The sequence below is a fragment of the Amphibalanus amphitrite genome, unplaced genomic scaffold (assembly GCF_019059575.1).
Source record: "Amphibalanus amphitrite isolate SeventyFive unplaced genomic scaffold, NRLGWU_Aamphi_draft 001027F_arrow, whole genome shotgun sequence".
Lineage (NCBI taxonomy): Eukaryota > Metazoa > Arthropoda > Thecostraca > Balanomorpha > Balanidae > Amphibalanus > Amphibalanus amphitrite.
Window position 1 is genome coordinate 630 of NW_024882521.1, and position 18,059 is coordinate 18,688.

General features: G+C 52.3%; 1 protein-coding gene across 3 annotated transcripts; it reads left to right on the top strand.

Annotated features, from left to right (window-relative positions):
- Positions 1-475: 475 nt before the first annotated feature.
- On the top strand, positions 476-17,632 carry LOC122369343 (sprouty-related, EVH1 domain-containing protein 1-like). 3 transcript variants are annotated; one of them, XM_043344012.1, is made up of 5 exons: positions 476-711; positions 4,715-4,907; positions 11,385-11,553; positions 15,059-15,213; positions 16,051-17,632. In XM_043344012.1, the coding sequence occupies exons 1-5, from the start codon at positions 605-607 to the stop codon at positions 16,786-16,788; spliced, it is 1,362 nt and encodes a 453-aa protein (XP_043199947.1). In that variant the 5' UTR covers positions 476-604; the 3' UTR covers positions 16,789-17,632. The 3 variants fall into 3 exon arrangements, with proteins under 3 accessions (XP_043199947.1, XP_043199949.1, XP_043199948.1); XM_043344014.1 differs by having other exon boundaries at positions 477-711; positions 15,188-15,213; XM_043344013.1 differs by lacking the exon at positions 476-711 and adding an exon at positions 3,636-3,834.
- Positions 17,633-18,059: the final 427 nt, after the last annotated feature.

The window sequence follows — 18,059 nt, forward strand, 5'->3', positions numbered from 1 at the left end:
CGCGTAAACTGGTCACTTGGTTTGGTCAGCGGTGTTATCCCCAGCTCTCTTCTCCGTCTTTGTAGTGTTATCCGTACATGTCATCCCTGTTGTGTTATCCTCGCCGCGGTGTTATCCCGCTCTCCCGTCTCTAGCGGCGTATTCCTCGGCTGTACGGACCCGATTCCCACTCGGCCGGCCCCGGTATGCGCGGTGGGGGCGGCGCCGCGCGGGTCAGCGCTGGGCCGGAGAGTCTGGTCCGTCACGGGCTCTGTGACCCGTCCGACCCACGGCCCCCTGTCTCGGCCCGTCGGTCTCCCGGTCCGACCGGCCGCCATACCGGCGGGCGGCCGGTGCGCGTCGTCCGCCACCTGGCCGCCGTCATGAATGGGCGGCGGTGCTGGCGGCAGCGGCGGCGGCGGCGGCGGCGCGCCGCCGGTCGATACTCGGCCGGCCGGCCGCCCGCTCGGCCGGCCCCCCGCGCGGAAACAGTCGGCCCGGAAGCGGCGCGGCGGCCGGCACGGGCGGCGCCGCTGCCGCCGCCGCCGCCGCTGCCGCCGCTGGCTCGTTGGTGTGTGTGCGTGAGGTGTGCGGGCGTGGTGCGCCATGGTGCGCACCACGCGCCATGGCCCACAGTGCTGACACCATGCTGGACATCAGTGACAAAGTGCGGCGCCATCTGCGACACTTGTCCAGCTCCAGCTCGACATCCAGTGGCTGCAGCCATGCCAAGTAGGTAGACCGACGGGAGTCTCAGTTCTCACTGTTTTAGCGACCTCGGTAGATCAGAGAGGAACCTGCTCTGCCGCTCTGGAACCGATTCACAGCTGGCATTGGTCATCCCGTCTGTGAAGTTGCGCTTTGTGAGATTGTTTGAGCTTTGTAAGCCGCGAAGTGTCGCCTTCAGTCGAAGCCGATACGGCTTACTTGTAATATTCTCCAGTTCAGTATGCCCCATATCCACCCTACCCTATCTCGCCGCAGTAGGGTCTACTCTACACTAAGGAATCGCTGATGATAGTCTTTCTTCGGACTAGTCCTTTATCCCTTGCTTTTGGTTCCACTGCGACCGCTATCTTGTACACTTCAAACCGCACCTGACTGTCTGAGCCTTTAGCCAATGAAACGTCATTGACTGAGGGGGAGGGGGGGGGGCGTATAGCAGTTACAGCACCATCCTCAAATCTACAAAACCAAGCCATAAGCATCGCAGCGAGTCAATTAGAAAGGTCTCATCCAGACGCAGTTGAAATTTTTAGGTCACATGACTGATTAAGGTCAAAACAAAGGTCAAATAGGGCCTCTCCGCATTTTGGGCTCTAGCGATTGCAGTGTCAATGATGTTGAGCCCAATTTTTGTGTTAGATAATGACGAAGCGCTGAAAGTTGAAACAGCTATGCATAAGTGCTGAAGTTATACCCGTGCTTAAGGTCAAGGTCAGGTAAAGAAGGGTCAGTGATTTTGAAAGCTTCATAAATAAATGATATGCCACACATGTACCAGTTTTGACCACGGAGTCATCAGCAAATGTGACTACTAGATGAAGACATCATTGTCCTCTGGAATTGTCCTTTAGATGCAGATAAGCTCAGGATGCCAATGGAAGCCAGACTCAGTTCCTCACTCGGTCTTCTGTCATGTCAATGTTAGGCAGAGCTTGTATGTCAGCGCTAACTGCTCTGTGTTCCTTGTGATGCTGTCTTTTCCTTTTCATGGGTGAAGGCTGCTCTCAGTCTCAGCGTAACTAAAGCAGCTGTCTCAGTCATGCGGCTCATCAGATGGAACTGGCTGATCGGTTGCCATCCAAATGCGGCAAAGCTGAACAGTGAACATGCGTTTATGCAAAGCTTCTCGTCGCCGATGATCAGAGTGAGCAAGAAGAACGTAGCCTCACTCCTCACACGGACACAGACTTTGCTGATACGGGCTATTGAAACATACTTTGCTAACGCTTGAATCTACTGATGTCTCATTGACGACTTATTTCGATGAGCGGCTCAACAACAAAACAGATTGTTTGCACAAAACCAAAATCATTTTGCTATTTAGGTGCTCAATCAATATTCAGATTTCAGACCTTGTCGAGCGTCCTCCCCCTGACATTCACATTTCCCCGACTAGTGGATATCTGAATTGGATATCGGTCGGCCGTGTGCCTTGTCTAAAGGTGCGGGGGCGGGGGCGGCGCTGGGGGCGGGGGCGGTATTCTGGGCGGCGCTCCCGGCGGCCCGTGTGCCGCCCGGCCGGCCTCATAAGCCGCCGTAATTCGGAAATTGGCTGGGCTATTTCAATCTTGCCGCGGCAGAATTTCCGCCATGGCGGCCGCCCCATTGGCCGCTCTCCGACGGTGGGCGTGGCCGGCGGAAACCCTGACGTGACGGTGTGGGACGTGACGCTGTGACGTAAGAGACGTGACGGTGTGACGGCACGGCGATGTCCGTTACCACAGTGATGCAAATGGGGTTCACGAGTGGCCATAAATACCCAAAAGTCAGGTTTACCAAATTGAGTTAATTGCGATATGGCCGAGTAGACAAATGTTTGGGGCATCTGAAATCACATGGTTTTCATGTTTTTGTCAAAACCTGCCTCGTGTATAATCGTCAGAAGTTGTGACATTTTCTAGGTCGTAAAATGACGGTCAGACACTCGCAAGTTCAAACGCCGCTGGTTTGCGTTCATTTCGTACAAATTGAAAAAATTATGCATGAGAATGATCCCCAAAGCCTTCTGCTTCTAATGCCGGGTCACAAAAAGCCGTATCTCATTCGCTTTGGCGGTAATCTGACTATTTATCATCATGTTGCAATCGCAGTTTTTTACTAAGAAAAAAAAATGCTTTCGTTTCACCTACAGCACTTAACACAGTGTGTGCCCGTTAGTCCACCATAACATAGCCTTCCCTAATCATTTCTGAGTCGCATCGTTAAAGAATTAAGGCGCTAGCACAGGGCTGACCGGCGCTACAGAGGTTTTTGTCCGGGCGGTCGGGTGCCGCAGTGGGCGCGCAGTGGGCGAGTGGGTGCCGCCGCGCGGCGTCCGGGCGGCGCGGCCGCCCGGGCCGCCCGCTGCGCCGCGGCACCCGACTGTACCGGACGAAAACTTCTGTAGCGCCGGTCAGCCCTGTGCTAGCGCCTTAATTCTTTCACGATGCGACTCAGAAATGATTAGGGAATGCTATGATATGGTGCACTAACGGGCACACATTGTGTGAAGTGCTGTAGGTGAATTGAAAGCAAATATTTTTGTTAAAAAACTGCGGTTGCAACATGATTACAAATAGTTAGCTCACCGTCAAAAAAAAAATAGATACGGCTTTTTATCACGTGGCATTAGAAGCAGCAGGTTTCGGGGATCATTTTCATGTATAATTTTTGCAGTTTGTATGACATGCACGCACGCTAGCGGCACTTGAATTTCAAGTACCTGACAGTCATTTTTACGACATCGAAAATGTCTCGACTTCTGACAATCCTACACGAGGCCGGTTTTGACAAAAACATTAAAATCATACTTTTTCAGACACCCCAAACATTTGCCTGACTGACCATATTACGATTTATTCGATTAAGTGAACTTGAATTTTGGGCCTTTTTCGTATTTATGGCCACTCGTGAACCCCATTTGCATCACTGTGGTTACGGGGCCTCAGCACGAGACGGGAGGGACAGTGGTGCTTGCTTTCGTTGTGCTCTTACGCGCCAACCAGAGCGGCTTCACGTCTGCCTCCGCTGGTGTCGGGGCTCGTCTCCCACAGTTAGCAGGATCCTTTCGATGATAGAAGTAGTCTGTGATCGATCGTTCTTGTGCGCTTCTGCTGCTACTGTGAAACTTCGACCGTGGATCGACCCAAGGTAATTTATAGGTGTGGCGGCCGATGTGTGAATGGACTAAACGTGACCGTAGAGCCTAGAGGTGTTCTTCGGAACCAGGGACTCGCCTGTCCCAACCTCATTCATCTGACCTACGAGACTCTCGATCACTGAAGGCCGCAACAAGCGTCTTTGATGATCTTGGCGTTTTTTATAATTAAGATTTCTCACTCTTGACCGCTGTGTGGACACCTGCGTTCTCTGCTGTGTGGTTTGTTTGTTGTGTCGTCTGGGGCGTCTTTGGGTTGTGTGATGGAAGCAGGGCGCGCTGTGCTCGCTGGTGCCCCAGCACCCTGCAATCGGTACCCTAGAGCACTCTATGCCCGCTGGGAACTGACGTTTCCCCCTCCTCGTTCGGTTTCAGCGGCGGCAGCTTGGTACTAGTCCAGGCCCAGGTGATGATGGAACTCGTTCAGACCCAGGGTGACTGACGTTTCCCCTCCTCGTTCGGTTTCAGCGGCGGCAGCTTGGTACTAGTTCAGACCCAGGGTGACTGACGTGCCCCCTCCCCGTTCGGTTTCAGCGGCGGCAGCTTGGTACTCGTTCAGGTCCAGGGTGACTGACGTTTCCCCTCGTTCGGTTTCAGCGGCGGCAGCTTGGTACTAGTTCAGGCCCAGGTGATGATGGTCCTAGTTCAGGCCCAGGGTGACTGACGTTTCCCCTCCTCGTTCGGTTTCAGCGGCGGCAGCTTGGTACTAGTTCAGGCCCAGGTGATGATGGTACTCGTTCAGGCCCAGGGTGACTGATATACCCCCTCCCCGTTTGGTTTCAGCGGCGGCAGCTTGGTACTAGTTCAGGCCCAGGTGATGATGGTACTCGTTCAGACCCAGGTTGACTGACGTGTCCCCTCGTTCTGTTTCAGCGGCGGCAGCTTGGTACTAGTTCAGGCCCAGGTGATGATGCGGGACGACAGTATGGGCGGCTGGCTGCCCATGGGCGGCTGGGGACTCTCCAAGGTCTCCGTCCGAAAGCGACACCCTCGCTATGAACACGTCAATGCCGATCACCCCAAGACCGAGTACATCATCTTCGGCAAGCGCATCAACGACGGGGTGGTGAGTACAGAACGGCGCGGGCCGGTCCACGCGTGTAGTACTGGCTGGTTACACCTAACACCATACCTGTGATGTGCATGCAAACCCTGCAAATAATTATCTTCGTTTTTTCACGATGCCTTCTTGACGACTCAAGAACATATGGTGAACGTACGATTTGGGCTTGCCGATTCGTGAAAAAAAACTGAAAACTTAAGAATTTGATATTCAAATTTCAAACGCATTAATATGTATTGATATTTTGATATTTAATATCAATACGCTTTTAAAAAGCGCAAACTAAGTCGGCAATAAGTAGGCACGAATTGTGCTCAGGCACACAATATGCCCATTAACCCCGCTCTCCTCATTTTGTTCATCACACTTGAAATTACATGAAACATGGCTCGTCGTTGGACAGTACTCACAGTGGACACTGGACACCCATTGGGCGCATTGGGCGACGCATTTTGATGTATCACAGTAAAGGGTGCTACTGACTTGCTTGCGCACAGAGACCGCTGCTTCGTCTTCAGAACGGATGAGCCAATTGCGCTAAAAAGTGCTACGCTTTTAGGAGCGGCGTATGACTTGCACATTGAGGCCGATGAGTGACTTGGGTCGATGAGTGACTTGCACAATTCACATTGCACAAGCAGTTAGAGTTAAAGTCAGACTTTGCACGTGCTCGCTCACAATGGTGCTTATTTTGATAGGATGCTCCTTATGAAAACGCTGTCGATGTGATATTTGTCAGGCAAACTTGGCCCGTTTTTTTTTTTTTGCATCATTTTCTGTATCTTAGTACGACAGAGTGCTTATCTGGAAAGCGATTTGTTGTGTATGCTGTGATTCGTACGTAGCGGACCCATTACCAAGGGTGTCCAGATGCATCCTATGGAACCCACACTGGCCACAGTCATTTTTTTTTATTCAAACTAGCTGATCTATATATAACATGAATATTGAAAATCGAAACTATTGTACTCATACAACAGATGTAATCTCTGTTTGCTCTCCAGAGGCGCGATTGAGTCTTATATTGCACAGGAACTGTACGAGGTACTGACTTACCAGCAAGTAATGATGGACGGTTTCGGCGTTACTTCCAAGTTCCACCTGACTTCTGTCATTAGTTACTGACGAGCGCGGGTACGTCTGCTGATCGGGGACGGGCGGATCAGGAGGGTGCACATATCGTAGCCGTACAGGTGCTGTGGTCACCCGCCACGTGCTCCCTGTGTGTCGGAAGGAGCGCCGCTGACCTTTGCCGACTGAAAGCGGCGGCGGGCGGATGACGCCGTGCTGGCAGAGACGGCCACTCCAGCCGGGGCGGAACGGAGAGCGGGGGTGCCGTGGCCACCGGGTCCACTGGGGAACCACCGAGACCGGTGCCGGGTGTTTGGGGTCGGGATATACGCAGCAGCGCTGGGGTGATGCACTGCGGGATGAGGCGGCCCGGTTGGGTAGTTAATTGGCTCTAAGCCCAGGTTGTCGCGCTGGTCAGCCTACGTTGAACAGTGTGGCTCCAAGGTAGTTCGAGGCGCTTAACGCTCTTGCCAAATCTGACTTTTCGTTGCCCGTGCTGAGCGAACAAACGAGCGAGTCTTTCTTTGGATGAGGGGAAATCTTCGCATGTGCGACCCAACCCAGCCCCGTGACGATTTCGTAACACTAGGACAACCGTTCTATCGATCGGTGGCCTGTTGCGTAAGATGACCCATCATTTCAATCATGAGTTCAATACGTGGCAGTGTGGCTAAATTCATTTTACGTTAGGGGGAGGATGTAGAAAAAAGGTCGAAAAAGATGTCGTTATTTCCATAAAACTTGACTTCTACCCTTTTTAACCCACGAGCCGCTGGGGGGGGGGGGGGCATAAAGTTGCCCCCCTTTACGTTTTGTGAAAATCTCCGAAACCTGATAAGCTACGAACGTGAAACTTGGCATAGCTTCAAATGAATACCTAGGCAATGTTTGAGGAAAGTTTGGTGGTTGTAGCACCTAAGATGACGTCACAGTGACGTCATGACGTCACAGTGACGTCATTAAGTTTTGTCGTTTTCCGATATGGACCGTTTCTCATAACGCTGAGCATGAAACTCAACTGTAAATGAACTAGACAGCACCTGCTGTCATCCTAAAACATCTAACTACACTTCCATCTAGTTTCTGACCAATAATCGACCCTTTATATTCGGTCCCATATATCTGATGTATCGTGAGGAATATGAGAGTCGCAAATCTATGATTTCACTTATGACGTCACTGTGACGTCATTTCAAATGGGATCGACACCAAATTTGGACACAACCTCGGCTAGGTATTCAGGAAGATGTGTACAAAGTTTCGCTTCTCTATCTCTTCGCGTTGCGACGATATCGTCGCAGAAGTAAAGGGGGGCAACTATATGCCCCCCCCCCCAGCGGCCGGCGGGTGGCGCGGAGGCCCAGTGGCCGCCGGGTTAAGCACTGTTTTTTTATTTATGTCACCAGAAAATGATGTAGGAACATAAAAATACTGATAAAACGTTGAAGACGTTCTGATATTCGGGATGTCAAATGAGGTTTATATTATGGTTTATATTATGGTTTATATTATGGAAGGGAAATGAGGTTCGGGTCATATATTTGAACATTTTGGTTATTCGAATGATTGTCTTAGCGTGTTGTGAGGGTTTGCGAGGTTTGTGTTGCCCTTGCTCCTAGACGTTTGGGTTCGAGGTTGTTATTATAAGTCGTGACTGCCGTGTGGATGTTTTTATTTACATTTTTAGGATGTCATTACACTTTTCACTATGGGTGAATTTCCCCGCAACATTACAATTTTGGACACACTGATACGTGGTTCGTATAGGTGACATGTGCCACTTGTCAAATCACAGAGGAAAAATTGTTCAGCTTACGTAACTACACAGTGACTGGACCGATCACACTCAAACTGGGTATACATTACATATAGCGGGAACCTATCGGGCGATGCTCTTCCATGTGTTTTGGTTGGGGTGCTACTGCACGTGCGTAGGTGCAGGGGCTGTTTCTGCTTCTCACGAACGGCTGGGTCGAACGCGCTAAGTTTAGTACACCGCTGATGACTGCCTAGAAGGGCAGCCTCATTTGTGCACGTCCAGAGTGCCGTTTCTACATCTCAAGAACGGTTAGACCAATTACTCTCAAATTCGGTAAATCGTATGGTACTAGCTAGAAGGGTGGGCCGCACATATCAGAATCTCACTCCGCACGTGCGCACGTACAGTTGTCGTTTTTGCAGTTTGGAACGGCTGGACCGATTGCGCTCAAAGTCAGCACGTCGTTAAGAACAGAGATATGAACCGAGCTGATCAGTTGCAGTCTCATTTTACACGTGCGTAAGCGCATGACTCGATATTGCGCTCGCTCTTTCGTTGTCCAAAAAGTGTCATGTTTGTTATTCCGACCGGTTTTTCGAACAGTTGAGGCAAGCAATTAGTTAGCAGGCGTTTATTAGTTTTTAATTAAAACATTTTCATTCACCCTCGCCCTGGTGGGGGGCTATTTTTTGCCCCTGTAACGTGGCGCCTTGCGCCCCCTCCAGACTTTTAGATATATCTCCAGAACCGCTGCGCCGATCGTCACCAAACTTTCAGTACCCTCCCGGGCATCAATTTTACACATTGTAGCTTGTAACTAATTTTTTTTTCCAAAGGCTATGAAAGGTTGGCTGTAAATGACGTCAGAGTGAAGTAATGTTCTGCCGTTTTCGACCCCAAAAAAAGGTTTCGCGGTAAGAACTGTCAGGCCTATAGCTTTGAAGATACAGAAAAACGTGTAAGACATAAAAGGTATAAAATTAGCAGGGCTACATAACTGCTATCTCGGATTTTTTCACCCCCAAAAATCATTACAATCGCCAAAAAATTCAAACAAATTTTCGATTTTCGAAAAAAAACGGAATATATGTGATAGCCCTTACCGACTTTTATTCACATACCACATTTCAGATTGATACCTCTTTTTGGCCAAGTTATAGCGAAAAAAACTGTTCAAGATTGATGACGTAAAGCTTTCAAACTCAATTTTTAGCAATTCTAGACTTGGTAGCACAGAACAAAGGCCACCGTTAGACTCCCCGTGACGAGCTGTATCGAATCAATACCCATTTTATGCAAAAATATCAACTTTGAAATTTGACCTTTTTACCTTTTTTGACCTAACCACCAGGAAGTGACCTAAACCGTTCCTGGTGGTCTTATAACCAACACCATTGAGTTTGAAATGAAAAATTATGTGCCATAAAACATGCATCACACAGCCCTAGTAAAATTGGGTTCATGTGCTGACCCTTGGTGACCTGACCTGTGACCTGACCTGGTATTATCAATGACCTCTAATAGCAACATATGTACTAGGCAACTGACGTCCTATCGCTGATTTTCGATAAAATGCGTTTTACTCGATGTTATAGCGCATTCCATAGAAGACCCGTGACCGGCAAAACTTTTTATCTTTGACCTGACCTGTGACGTCATCGGTGACCCCGAGTTCAATTTAATTGGATTTAATTGGACAAATTTGATAGGGCTTTCGAACGCCGTTTGAATTTTGCGGATCCGTCCATTAGTTTCGGAGATACGAGGGAGAGGGGGCAAAAATAGCCCCCCCACCAGGTCGCGTTATACCTAAACGGACCCCACCAGGGCGCTGGTTAAGCATGCGATTGTCCTGAGTATTTCACGTTAAATATTTCCAGCCGGTGATTCAATGATGCATTATGATGCATGATGCAAATGTAAAAAGTTCCTTCGTGGTCTTTTAGTATACCGTAGGTCAAGATCATTGCTTGTTTCCTGAATCATCGCAGTAATAGCAATATGTACCTATATCAAAAATAAAATTGTTGCTGTCTTAGCGAACAATGTGTTTACGTTACATTAGAAGTAACATTGCACTCGCGCTCCTCTTTGCGACTCCCCATACATTTACTTTGTTGAAACTGGCTATAACTTATTTTCAGTATGATGGCCTTTTAGTCCAGAACCCGTGCTGAGTTGCTTAGTGCTCACACGCAAGGCTACTGGTTAGTGATAACCTTTGACCTTTTAGGTCGCCATTCGACATTGGCATTTAGTTATTGCATTTGATTATTTATATGTTTATCGGGATTCCCTATTCGGGAAGTTCGTTACAACTTCGAGTCTTGAGTTCTAATGTGCGCATACATTGCCACAACAATATTGCGCGAGACTGTCATGATGACGATAATAGCAACCGCCTCACCAGTTACAAGGCACGGACCTGGTTTTGGATTCGGAAAGGTTTTTTAAAACTTTTTCGTTTCAACGTTTTTTTTTTTTGCCAGTCTAATGTATAGAAAATGCATCAATAAACACCTCCATTTATTCAGACGTTCTTGGTGCATTTGTGAGACTCGTCTCTGTCACGTTGGCTGCTGCCGAGCCTCGGTAGCTCGTCGGCTCGTCTCCATACCGGGCTGGCTGCCAGGGTCGCCGGCCCGGCACAGGTGGAGCCACCTACCGGGACGGCCGCCAGATGGCAGCCGACCCGTCACCCACCGGCTGAAAATCGATGGCCGCCGCCGCGCCTCCCTGCCCGGCTCCCGCCCGGCCGCCTACCTGGCTGTGTGTCCTGCCGTCCTACCTGTCCTCTGCCCGCCTGTCTACAGGTCTGCCGAGATAGCCAGGACATGCATGGGGTGGGGTCCGTTCAGTATAGGTCCTGGGGTTCGGTGCTGAGGCGTCTACTGTACATGTCACGGGAAGAGGGGCACGGGGCAGAGCAGGAGAACAGGGTGGAGAGTGATGAGGTCCAAACGCTGGTGCAATGTTAGGGGAAAAATTGATTATGCTGGTATGTACCTCAATAACTACAAATCCCTGGCCCGGAATCGGCAGAAGACGAACTAGCCTGTTTTCTAGTCTGCTGGTTAATGGTTATTCCCTGACATATATGCTCTGGGCTTAATCATGTAACGCTAGTAGCGCGAAATGATTACCTTGCTGAACACATGCATGCTCCAGTAAAAAGCTTGTATAAAACATCATATTTACACTGATGCACAGGTTTGCTGTTACACGGTCATAGTTACCTACCCCGATTGATTGGCAGTGTTTTGCCAGGAAAATGGGCCTGATACGATCTTGTACATAAGCAATTATTTTTGCGGGTTTTCAGTGTGTAAATGCTGAAACACTTGCTGTACGGTGCCTCACATCTAGCACTAGGTGTTCGGTCGCCCCCAGTGCTGTGTAGTCTGACGTTAGCCATTCTAGTGGCATCGCTCTCCGAACGTGCGTGTTGCTTACCAGCGAAAGTCTTGCCCTGCTCCTCGCTTTATGCCAGTGTGGTCTGTAACATCAAGATTACTTTACTTGGTAACAGAGCTGTCAACTATCAGGATGTTCTCGTGTGTTCCTGTAGAGGTAAAATCACTCAGCCCCCTACCAGAACCGGTGGCCAGCCCTCCTGTTTTGACACCACCCTCGCCCCTGTGTGTCCACAGTCCGTACTAAACTGCACAATCAAGAAGGACTTTGTGTACCACAAGGTGATGCCGACATTCCACCACTGGAAGACTGGCGAGAAGAAATTCGGCCTCACCTTTCAGACGGCTGCCGACGCGCGAGCATTCGACCGCGGCGTGCGTCAGGCTGTGCAGGACCTCCTAGACGGTACGTCTGCTGTCAGTCAGTCCAACAGTCAGCCTGTCCATCCGTCAGTCTGTCTGTCCTTTTTGTTTGTCCGCCAGTTTGTCTCTCTGTCTGTGTGTGTTTGTCTGTCTGTCATTCGACCGCGGCGTGCGTCAGGCTGTGCAGGAGCTCCTAGACGGTACGTCTCCTGCCCTTCTGTCTGGCAGTCTGTCTATCTGTCTGTCTGACCGTCCTTCTTTCTGTATGTCCGTTCGCTCGTCCGTCCGTCTACCTTGTCTACCCTGTCTATCCGTCTTCTGGTCCGTCTGCCCGTCCGTCTACCCGTCCGTCCGTAATCGGTCTATCCACCCTTCGGTCCGCGATCCGTCTGCCTGTCCGTCTTCTCGTCCGTCCGTCTAACATTGTCTCTGTCCGTGTGCCCTTCTGTCCGTCCGTGAGTCGTCGACTCCCGACCCGTCTCCACGCCTGTCGTGGTCGGGCTCAGGGTGATCGAAGGGACAGGGTATTTATTATTTGTGTCTGCAGTTGCTGTCGGGTGATGATTGGACGGTTCGCGAGCATTACTCGATAATCTTGTCGTCACGGACGCTAAGAAATACCTGTATCCAGGTTTATATAAGTTTATACTGTGGCGTATTTGAGGTGACGGTTACCGTGCCACCCCGCTCCGTCTCGACTTGTTTTCGTTCGTTGCTGAGGCAGGTTATCGCGAGTGGGACATTGTCAGAGTAAATTTAGAAAAGAATAGGGACACTAATGCTGTGGTATCCACGGCTTGTGCTCCACATTCGAAACGTATTGAAATACGTTACCTAAATGCGCTACTTAGTCGTTCACATGGCTACAAAATTGTTCTACCATTTTAAATTACCATTATCTAGTATATGTATCAGGTCTCCACAGTGCTTCAAAACATTGAAAAAAAGAGTACGAGTCCTGAACCGTAGACACACTGCACGAGACGCCTACTTTCAACGATATCTACGCATTCGGTGCCGTTCGGTCACCAAGCTTATGTATTGATGACACTAATCGGTGCATAGAACTGGTCGGCAATCAGCAGCATACAGTGGTGTCAGGCCAACTTATCAAAAATGTGGTCTTTTTCGCCGGTCTTGCAATGCTCCCCGCTGAGCTGAGGCGCATGTCGCGTCCCTGTCGGACATCGTAGTCTTGTCGCGGTCTATCTCTGGGTGTAGTGGGGCGGGTCAGAGCGGCCGGTCCCCTGACGTGTCGCGGCACACACCTGGGGGCGTCGGCCACCGGTGGAGGCGACTGGTCAGACGCGGGGGCGCCGGATACACCTGTGGGAACGGCCTGACACGCGCCGCAGCGCCGGCCGGTGGCCCGCGGGTGACTCACCCGGGTACCGACAGGGTCACAGGCGGCAGGAGATGTTAGCACATGGCGCGGTACCCTGGTCTGGGTGCCGCGCAGACACGGTGCCCAAAAAGGTCACTGTTGCTCGTGTTGGCTGGCCTTAGGTTAGGGACATTGGAGGTGGTGCCCCGTCAGTTGTTCAGCCGTTCGGCACTATGCTTTGCGAAGGGGAGGGCAGGACAAAACAAAAGCCACCGGGTGCTTTATCGTTTTCCAACGTTTTAAAGAAGCGGTTTTGACAGCCCCAGGGATCAGGTTGTTTAAAATGGATTCACCGGCGATTGGTGCGATTGCAAGTATTATCCATTAAACTCAAGGATGGGTTATTCTCGACTGACTGTTAATTGATCAGTCTCCACTCCATGGACATCAGATAGCAACAACTAATAGGAATTTCTGGAACCCATTGCTTTTGTATCCTCAGTATGTGTTTTGTGTTGGTAACCATACGCAGATATCTCGAAAACCATGTTTTGCTAACGTTTTTTGAATATTTCATCTAGGATCTGTTGATATTACGATGAAAAGAGTGTTGTGGATATCTGATGCTGCTGTGCTAGTTTAATTTAGTCATCCCAGCTCAGTTTCATTAGCGGCTCCAGGGGGCTTTGTAAAATCATATTGTTCGTGCTCGCGTTTGCTCTACGCCCACTCGCTGTTGCGGGAGAATGTCTAATGCGGCGCAGCAAGGCGCGGCGCAGGACATTGATGTTGGAACAGCGCAAAAAGTGAGGACATAAAACACTTGTGCTCTTAGATGCAAAACCCAGAAAGCTGTAATATTCGTCTCTCCTAAGTGGTTTGCGTCTGATTGCTTTTTACTTCTTCTGTTGTGTACACAACGTAACAGTTGTTCTTGTGGGAAGCAAGTAACTATTTACTAGGCAGTTCTCTGCACTCTGCATTTTCTTGTGGCTATGTCTGATAGTGTTGCGTACACTTCGTGCCTAAACTGCCTACTCTAACGCTGGTTTCTCTTCTCTCTTTCCTCTTGCCACCTGAACGTTGTATCAATCGGTAAGTTTCTTGGTTTTCTCATTAGCTGTAATCTCTCGCAGTACTGCAGTCTGTCTGTGTCGCTCTTTTCTGCTGTCCATCGCGTGCAATTTTCGCCATCACTCGTATCTGCTCTGCCCTTACACATGCTGTGCTGTGTTATAGTTGAACGATAGTGTGATACAGACATCTCGTCAGCTGTGTACTCGTATATGTGAATAATGAATGAAACAGTGGTCGGATACTTGTAAACCCTGAAAGCCTGCACCACTCCGCCCCCTCCAGTTATCAGTGGAACCTGCTGTGTTTACTCCTACCCTTGGTCCTACGCGAATCATTTCGAGACCCTTGTCCAAATGTCGAAAGGGTGTCTTTTTTGCATCAATCCATCCATCCATCCATCCATTCATGAGAATATAGTTATAAGAGAGAAGCTACCGCATTACGTCAGTGCCTCGATCAGCTCTGCAATACGCACAACGCCTTTGAGCTACTCCGCACTACCAATTTACGACTCCTGTAACCGGGGGGTCGTATGTAGGCCCCAGTCTGGGGTCCGGCGGCGCGCTGGCGTGGCCGGGCCGGCGGCGGCAGCCCGGTCGGACCGTGCAGCCGGACGGCCATCGACCGGCCGCCCCCGCGCGCTGCCCGCCGCCCACGGCCGAGCCAAGTGGCGCTGCCGGCACGGCGCTGCTGACGGCTGCCCCCCGCGACCCGACCCTCCAAACGCACCGATACACTGACTCGTCGAATCGCCGGGAAAATGGTTGATGCATATTGCACACGGCGGCGTTTTTTGTTTTCCGTTTCCAGCGTCCTGTGCGTGTCTTACATGCAGTGGCTCGCACTGTAGAACGAAATTGATGGCGATTTTCTGACTGTTACCTAATTCACACCCTTCACTCTCAGTGAAAACTGAACATTGTAAAACGATGTCAGGGCGCAGTCAGGATGACATTCTTCATCACTAGGCTGATATTGATTTGCGATGCAGGTGACCCATTTCCCTAGTTCCATCCCCACCATCCCGGTGCTCCCCCTCCAAGCTGTGACCGAGTGTGCTGTTTGTTGTGCGCTGTGTGTGTGTTGTGTGCTGTGTGTGCTGTTTCCCGTCCGTGTCCGCTGCTGACGGCCGCCCGGTCCGCCGCAGGTCTGTCCGACTCGGACTCGTCTCCGCTGTACGTCACTCCGCCACCGCCGCACGACCGACCGCCGCCGCCACCGCCGCCGCTGCACGGCCGACCCCCGCCGCCACCGCCTCCCTCGGTCACCCGGCCAGATCTCGGAGACAATGATGTGTTCATGGTGAGTCCGGGAGCTGGTTCAGAGGCCGTGGTAGCTCGCAGAGTCGCCGCCCCAGCGTCGGGCCCAGGTTCAAAGCCGTTCATTGATCGTTTCCCCCGCTCTGTGACATGCGCCTGAAGCGTCTCATCGCTTCAGCAGCGCCCAACGAACGATGATGACGAGGTCCTCGCAGTTCGGTTGCGCGTCATGTATTTGTACTGGCGTACCCAGCGCTGAACAGTCTGGCTGACTGTTGTCGTGTGATGCAACGGCCACGGCTGTGCGGCGGACCCATTCAGCGGGCGTGGGCGTTCTCCGTGACCCCGCGGCCGCCTGTCTGGGTGAGCCGGATACGGGCACGTGCTGCCACCTAAGGCCTCGCGCCCCAGCTGCAGTCGCCGCCTGCAGGTCGTCGGTAGAGCGGCGTCCTGTGGAATGTGTCCGGCGTCGGACAGATCAATGCGGCGTAATATAATGTGACTTTGGTAGAGGAATTGATGTTGGTGATTCAGTATGGGAGTAGTGTGCGTATCTTGGTAAAACACCTTGACAGTTTCAGTCAGTGTTTCCATACGACAACTGCGAAGTGTACTCTGAAGTCAGTACCTGTTTCGCCGTCAAGTCAGCGAATCAGTCAGTTTATACACGCCTGCCCCACTCCCGGCTCTTGCCACTGCAGTATCTGCCGTCTATTCATGAGTGCGTGTATTTGTCTGCAGCTGGTCGTGTGGCCTGTCTGCACGCTGTGCCCACCTCCTATGTTGTTGCGTTTGAGATGTCTTGAGCTGACCATACAACCACCCCTACTGTTCGCACCCCCGTTACCGTCCGCTCACCGTCGCTGTGGTGTGCCGGCAGACGCTGGAGTTGCCGGTGGACCGGTACGACAGCCGCTCCTCCTCCGACTCGTCCGTGTCGCGACAGACGGCCGCCTCGCCGCAGTCGGCGCTGCTCCACCGCATGGCGTTCGGCCCGACGGCGGCAGCGGCCGTGCCGGCGGCCGGCGGCGGCGGCGGCTCGGCGCCTCCCACCGGCCCGCTGTCGGACGAGAGCGCTGCCTCCGAGTACCCGTACGTGCAGTTCGCGCGCGACCGGCCCTCCAAGCACGAGTACAGCTACCCGGCCATGGAGGACCTGGTCAAGCAGAAGGAGCTGCTGAAGCGCAACGCCGAGACGATGCACCTCACGCAGCCGCCGCTGCCCAGCAAGAGCGGCAAGCGCCGGGTGGAGACTCGGCGGCCGCTGCCGCGCCGCTGCCGCCACTGCCAGGAGCCGTACGACGAGGAGTCGAACGGGCGCGGCCAGTGCGAGTACGCTCCGGACCCGGTGCGGAGCTGCCTGGAGGCGGTCACCTGTCTGCCGGCCGCCCAGTGCATGCTCTACCACTGCTGCGCCGACTCGGAGGGCGACTTTGGCAGCGGGCCGTGCGCGTGCGCGCCGCGCGAGGAGCGCTGCGCGCGCCGGTGGCTGGGCCTCACCCTGCTGTCGGCGCTGCTGCCCTGTCTGTGCTGCTACCCCCTGGTGGCCGGCTGCTACCGACTCTGCCGGCGCTGTCACGCCTGCGGCGGCAAGCACGGGCCCTCTACGCACCCGTAGTGAATACACACACACAGACTGATTATGCGCACGGAAAGGAGAACCAGCCCACCGGCCGCCTGGCTACTGCCAGCGCGCGCTCCCGCAAGTCGGGCGCGCACATACATTCTATGTTTGAACAATGCGATATATGGATAGAGCGTATATGCCGAACCGAGTGCGGTTTTTTGTCGAGTGTTGACGCCGACCGCCGCCGGACCGCCGCCGCTGTCACCGATTTTTATAAGTCACGCGTGTGCTGCTCGTCATCCAAAGGGATCCCAATGTCTCTAGGGCTCAGGGGACATTGTGACGCTCTTTGGAAGCTGTCTGCATTTGGTTCTGTGTTTGACGGTGGACGCTGCGCGTGTATATGAATGTGATATATGGCGGGCGGCGGCGGCCGGCGGCGCGCGCGCGCGCATACACGCTCTCCGCACGACGCCAGTGTTATATTGCTGGGAAAGAGAGCGAACGTGAGCGAGAGCGAGAGAGAGCGAGCGAGCAAGACGAACGCGAGAGTGTCACTTGAGACACGGAGAGGCGAGGGCAGGCGCCCGTACCCGGCCCGTGCCCGATGGGCACGGCCGCACGGCTCGCGCGCTGTAGGCTCGGGCAAGCTTTACCTTGGGCTGCGGAGATTGTCGGGCCGTTTCCAGTGTGTGGGAATTTTTGCGGGCGCGTGCGCCTGGCCGGCCCCCGCAGTCGCCGCGCGGCGTGCGCCGTTTTTTAGTCGTGACATGTGTCGCCAGTGGAGTCGCGCCCGCGTGCGCACACACAACGTTGTAATGTAATCCTCATCTTTGTGAACTGGACTCATCGCTGCTGTCATTTGTTCCTAAATACATGCCGCTTAACACCCGCACCCAGTGTGATGCCTGCGCTCTGGGGAACGGTGGGAGGCCGTGGAGACTGCTGTGGGATCCGGGCTGGCCGTCGAATGGGCTCATAATATCCGTCTTCTCGGAGGTGCGTCGTGGTGAAAGCGTATTCGCCAGAGTGCTGATATTTGTGGACTGCTTTAGATGCTGGAGTAGAGACTAGCTTATCGGATGTGCGATCGGACCGAGATGGCTGACGGAGGAAGGATCAGTTAAAAGATATCAAAGATACATAAGATTCTTACAGATAGACGGACAACAGACATTCGGCCAATCATCTGCCGACTGCCAGAGCAGCATAATGGACCCGGCCGAATATATTCTGACTGCCAGTAGCAGATTCACGGATATCAATCTGCTGCTAATATTAGAAGCTTTTATTGATTTAAAAATAATTTAGCAGAATAGAAT